We start from the raw sequence: 6,000 nt of genomic DNA, 5'->3' as shown, positions 1-6,000 counted from the left end.
TGTAACCAAAACATTTTATTTAAAATAACTGCTGCTGATTTGAACTTTGTTCATCTAAAAATTGTTTAAAAAAATGCATCATGGTTTAAAAAAAAAAAAAAAAAAAAAACTTAACTGTTTCCAACATTAATAATAAGAAATGTTTCTTCAGCATCAGCATCTTCGAATGATTTCTGAAGGATCATGTGATATAAAGACTGAAGTAATGGCTGCTAAAAATTCAGCTTTGCGGTTATAGAAATAAACGGTATTTTAATCATTAAATTTTTTTTAATATATATATATATATATATATATATATATATATATATATATATATATATATATATATATATATATATATATATATATATATATATATATATATATACGTTTTGAGTTCACCGATTGGTCCGTGTGCAGTCAACTCTTCAAGTGATTGGCTGCTAAACTTTGGTTCCTCCTCCAAACATAATCAGTTTGGTAGAGATTGCACCAGACGCCTCTCTGGGAATATTAAATAAATTCTATTTTTCAAATTGTATATATTATGAATATAAAATGATTATAAGGCACGGACACGAATAAGCATTGTTTTATTTTAGGGGATTGAAAACAATGCTTGTCGCGGTATAATGACGTCGCGTTAAGACTCATCCACGCATGCGCTTCTTGCGTCTTGCTGAATGTGAACCAACGAAGTTCTGCCGTATGTGCATCTCTTACATTAACATTATACTTATACAATTTTTGCCTTTAAAATTGTTAAAATTACCGTTTAGTTATTTTTGTACGCTTTAAAGTATACGTTTGCAATGTCTGCACGTTTTCAGGCAGCATAACATACAGAGGCTAATTGTAAACAGTCTTTACTGCTGCTGCTTTATTAACGTCTATGACTTATTTTTTTTTAAGAAAATGTCCAGTAAAGAAGTAAAAGCTGAGCTAAAAAGTGCCAGAGAAGCCATAAAAAATAAAGAGTATAAAGAAGCTTTGAAACATTGTAAGGTAAGTGTTTACTTCCAGCTGTCACTCAGCGTACAGTCACGTCACATAACATCCTTTATCTCAGTAGACAAGTAGATAGACTTCCAGCTCATACTTTTCTCTTGATTGACTGTATTTGCAGGGGTAGGTAAGTTAAACATGTCTCTCTCTCAAGTTAAACTCTATTTGTGCACCCAGGCTGTTCTCAAACTTGAGAAGAATAACTACAATGCCTGGGTGTTTATTGGAGTGGCAGCCACAGAGCTGCAGCAGCCGGATCAGGCTCAGAGCGCCTACAGAAAGGCCACTGAACTGGAGCCAGAGCAGCTGCTTGCATGGCAGGTCAGTCATGGTGTACAAACTGTAATGAAAATTCCAAATGGAGTGTTTATCTAGAGACATCGTTTGGTAACTATTTGTTCATTTTTATTTTTATGATATTGAGCACTGCTGGAGCCAGCAATGAATATTTACTAGATGTATATTTCTTTTACAGGGTTTATCAAATCTGTACGAAAAAAGTGACCAAGCAGATTTCAAAGCTGAGCTGCCAAAGATTTACCAGAATCTTATTACACTGTATGAAAGGTAAGTAAAGTGGTCTTCTTTTCTCTTAACATTATTTTATAGGGGAGGGTGCGGGGGGAACCAATATAATAATCAATTATAATAGTTTTAAATCTTTTGCACCTTTATTGACCTTCTGCATTTTTGAAAGTGTTAATAATTTTCACATTATGTTCTTTTTTTTTATTTACCTGAATTTCTTACATTTTTGAGTCGTCGCCTGATTTAATTTAATATGAGAAAAATATTAAATCAGGGATATTCTTTGCGCTTTCATTATTATAATCATGCCAACAAAACTAGGATGAGTTTTAATTTGTCTCCAAAACATTTATATTTGGTTATCGGAGATATGAGAAGTAAGATGGGAGCACATCTTTTTACTTGTAATCTGAGAGTTTCTTTAAGGGTCATTAGTTTATTTATTTATATTTTAATTTTTTATTTTTTTAAGATTAAAAGAATACTATTGCTTGATTTTATCTATTTTTATTTCTCTGTTTGCAGCTCCGACAAAGCGAAATGTTATGAAGTGAGCAAGAAGTTGGTGGAAGTCTATCAGTCGGAGAAGAACTATTTACAGGTGTGATCTTTAAATAACGTTAGAAGGACTTTTCATGCTTTATATCTGCATATGTGTGGAATGTCTGCTACTTCACCCACAGGTGGCCAGAGTGTGGAGGAGGTTAATCGAGGTGAGGGCGGCAGAGGAAGGGGTGGAGTGCTCGGAGCTGCATGAGCTGTGGAAGGAGATGGCCAGACTCCTGCAGGACACTGTTGAGGATCAGGACAACGAGACCCAGCAGCACGTCAGTCAACTTCACCGGCTTTATTTCTCAAATCCTACTTTTTGAAAAGAAATTGAAGTGCTTTTTTTGTGCATGGCCCCGATTTAGTGTCATCACATCCATTTTTTTTTGCAAAGCTTACACTGTTGTTCTTTGCTCAACAGCTGGTATTAGCATTTGAAAGAGCTTTTCAAATGATGGTAGATGTGCCCAGTGATGCCCACAGCAGCCTTTCACTGGATTACATTAAATGTCTTTCTAAGGTTGGCATTATGTATATGTCACTCACAATTATTGTAATATTCACATTCATAATGAATGGACCAAAGCAAAGGATTCATATTGTGTATTCTGCAGCTTCCTCATGAGGAGTTCAAGCTAAAGGAAGCTTGTGATGCCACGATGTCCCTCTATCCGAATCTCTCCTACCCTTTAGAGGCCATGAGTGAGCACTACATCAGAACAGGCAAGTTGTGTTTTTACACCTATTCTTACCTATTCATTGTTTATCATATGTTTTTTTTATCTACATTTCTCTTAAGTTTGGAGTTACTACGTGAAGTAGTACGTGAGCAGCATATTAGAATAATTAAATCTTGATCAGGAAGGATATATTAAAATATATATTTTCTTAATGTATTAAAATGGAAACTGTTTTTTTTTTTATTCAAATAATGTTTCATAATTTTACTGTTTTTACTGTATTTTTGATTAAATGAAATCAGTCTTTGTGCGATTTATTTCAGAAACACCTACCCCCTCCAAACATTTGAGCACTAATGTAAATTTGGAAATAATCCTGTTTCTAAAAATCTGATTTCTGAGATCCTTGTAGGCGATTGCAGTGAGAGAGCCGTCCGCTGTTTCAGCCGTCTCTTAAAACTGGATCCAAACAACTCGCAAGCTCACTTTGGTCTGGGTATTAAAGCTTGCCAGGAAAGAAAATATGAGGATGCCATCAAAAAGATTAGTTTGGGTGAGTTTATACCGTAGAGAATTTCCAGATGTTTAGTGTGTTGCTCCAATATGGATGGAGCATCAAGATTATCAAAGTCTCTCATGCTTCTTGATAAGAATGTTTCAGACTGGAGTATATAAAGCAAGAAATGCAGCGTGTCATATTCTGTAATTGAAGGATTTAATGCATTTTTTGATTCATTTTGATGAATGTAAATGTTTTAATAACTCTGATTTATGCTCATGTTTAGCTGTTCAACGTTAATTCAACTTCCTAAACTATAAAATGTAAATTACAAATAGTATGTTTAACTCTTGTTGTGTTTTTCCTGCAGGACTGAAGTGTATGCGCTCCTCCATCATTGGCTGGTATAATCTTGCTCTGGCTCATCTAAAAATGCACAAATACTCTGACAGTGCCACAGCTTCCAGCCAAGGTACTGGATGATAAAAAACACCGCCAACATGACAACTACTCAATCAGCTGTACTAGCAGAGCTGAAATGGGCTGTTCTGGGAGATATTCTGTTTTGTGTGTTCAGGGCTGAAGTCGAGTGTGGGGAACTCTGATGATTGGACTCAAAAGCTGCAGAAGTTGAAACTAGAGGCTCTGGTGAGGACAGGAAGAGACCAGGATGCTGATGAAGCTCTGCAGATCCTTACACAGGTATCATTTTAAACCAAAGACTGACAGTCTAACAGCAGATCTTTCTGAAAGAAGTCTCTTATGCTCACCAAGTATTTGATCGAACATTCAGTGAAATAATATTATTATGAAATAATAATAATTAATATTTTAATATCTTTTAAAATGGAACGTATTCCTGTAAAGGCAAACATTACTCCTGTTTTCAGTGTCACTTAAACTCTCTAAATGATAAATCAGTTAATATGCTGATTTGTAACCAAATAAACATTTCTTATTATTTTCAATGTTGAAAATGTTTGTCCTGCTTAATATTTTTTGTGGAAACAGGATTCTTTGATAAACAGCAAGTTCACAAGAGCAGCATTCACTTGAAAAAGAAATCCTTTTGTAAAATTGTAAATGTCTTTGCAGTCACTTTGATCAATTTAATACATCCTTGCTGAATAAAAGGAATAATTTATATATATATATATAACATATTTTTTTATAATCTGTTTGATTTACATGACATAGATTTCAGATGCCAAAAATGACCCCGTGCTTCTAGCGTTGAAAGGAAGAGCTCACTTGCAAAAGGGCCAAACTGAGGAAGCATTTCAGGTGAAACGATAGATTTTAAGAAAACAAATGTAAAAAAATAAATAAAAATGCTAAGTAGACAAGATCATGTTTGAATGAACTGATTGTTACAGGTTTCAGTGGAGCTGCTGAGCTCTCACCCAGGATCCGTGGAGGGTCTCACTCTGAAGGGACTGGCACATGTTGCTAAAGAACAACACAAACAAGCTGAAGAGAGGTTTGAGACCCCTTCTACACACACACGTGTAGTATAACATAGATTTAAACTCCAAACACTGATCCTCTTGTCTTCTCTTGGTCTCACAGCTTTCTGGAGGCTTTATCCGGAAGCCCAGATAATGGGGAGTTGTTCTTCCTGCTGGGGCGCCTGTACTGGAACATGGGAGAGGAAATGCGAAGGGACCGCAGCAAAGCCCACACACATCTACTCAAGGCAAACCTTATGCTCTTTATACTACAGAGTATTTTCTCTTTGAATATAAATAAGAAATACTTGGTTTTCTATTGTTTAAAGGCTGCTAAGCTGGACCCGTGTCTTGGTTCAGTGTTTCGTTTCCTGGGTCATTACTATAGAGAGGTAGCAAAAGATCAGGGCAGAGCCAGAGGCTGCTATAAGAGAGCGTTTGAGCTGGATTCCTCTGATGCCGAGGCTGGAGCGGCCACTGTAGACCTCAGCATGGAGCAGGGGGACATGGTGAGTGTTGAAAAGCCTTGACAGTCGCAGTGAGGGTATCCTCTGCTTAGTTTCAAAATGAAACTTGCAAAGAACTTGTTTTGTTGTAGATGCTGTAGAAGACCTGATAATAGAGTTTATTGACTGTGCAATGTGTTTTCTGTACTTAGGACTCAGCTCTGACTGTTCTGCAGTCCGTAACTGAGAGAGCCACTCCAGGCTCTGCCAAATGGGCCTGGATGAGGAGAGGTCTGTACCACCTCAAGATTGGCCAGCATCAACAGGCCACTGCAGAGTAAGTGAATCGATTTCAGCTATAATGCATAAGTGGTAATAAGATTTGGTTAAATGGCCATGGATGGAGAGTTCAGCAGATATTTTAAAGATCTTATCTAATGCAGCAACATTAAAGTTGGCAGTTATAATGATGCAAGGTCTTAAAAGGTTTTTTTTACAGTTTTGTTATTAATAGTAGGCCTAAATCATTGCATTTCCATTAATCTGTATTTTATGCCTTTTGGAAATAAATTAAGAAAATAGCTTATGAACTCCTGAATTTGAATTGAGAGAGCATATCATTGCTAAACTTTTTTAAAATTGCTAAACAATTTTAATAATTGTTTTCAGTTGTAATTCATTCATGTTTGCACTTTATTTAAATTAGTTTAATTGTATTTCATAAAAAGCCTTCATTTTATAGATCACAATAGAAGAAAACTTCATTTCGTAGAATTCCACAATTAATTTAGCCTTCAAGGCTCACTTTGCTGTCTCCTGAGTTATGGGTATATAAGTATATGGGTTCCCCTTTATGCATTGAG

The 6,000-nt window shown here is 35.8% G+C and overlaps 1 protein-coding gene across 1 annotated transcript in view; it reads left to right on the top strand.

Moving 5' to 3' along the window:
• The first annotated feature begins 564 nt into the window (after positions 1 to 564).
• Positions 565 to 6,000, top strand: part of skic3 (SKI3 subunit of superkiller complex) — a 22,743-nt gene continuing 17,307 nt past the window's right edge. The window contains exons 1-16 of the mRNA XM_026251604.1: positions 565 to 688; positions 895 to 987; positions 1,165 to 1,308; positions 1,463 to 1,554; positions 2,041 to 2,116; positions 2,199 to 2,342; positions 2,486 to 2,584; positions 2,679 to 2,787; positions 3,157 to 3,297; positions 3,614 to 3,715; positions 3,821 to 3,945; positions 4,441 to 4,527; positions 4,620 to 4,723; positions 4,813 to 4,939; positions 5,021 to 5,200; positions 5,350 to 5,474. Of these exons, the coding sequence (XP_026107389.1) occupies positions 898 to 987; positions 1,165 to 1,308; positions 1,463 to 1,554; positions 2,041 to 2,116; positions 2,199 to 2,342; positions 2,486 to 2,584; positions 2,679 to 2,787; positions 3,157 to 3,297; positions 3,614 to 3,715; positions 3,821 to 3,945; positions 4,441 to 4,527; positions 4,620 to 4,723; positions 4,813 to 4,939; positions 5,021 to 5,200; positions 5,350 to 5,474 (1,745 nt within the window). The 5' untranslated portion in view covers positions 565 to 688; positions 895 to 897. The remainder of the gene's footprint in view (positions 689 to 894; positions 988 to 1,164; positions 1,309 to 1,462; positions 1,555 to 2,040; positions 2,117 to 2,198; positions 2,343 to 2,485; positions 2,585 to 2,678; positions 2,788 to 3,156; positions 3,298 to 3,613; positions 3,716 to 3,820; positions 3,946 to 4,440; positions 4,528 to 4,619; positions 4,724 to 4,812; positions 4,940 to 5,020; positions 5,201 to 5,349; positions 5,475 to 6,000) is intronic.

This window comes from Carassius auratus, chromosome 5 (genome assembly GCF_003368295.1).
Source record: "Carassius auratus strain Wakin chromosome 5, ASM336829v1, whole genome shotgun sequence".
Lineage (NCBI taxonomy): Eukaryota > Metazoa > Chordata > Actinopteri > Cypriniformes > Cyprinidae > Carassius > Carassius auratus.
Note: the sequence above shows the minus strand (reverse complement) of the source record. Positions and strands in the feature narration are given on the sequence as shown.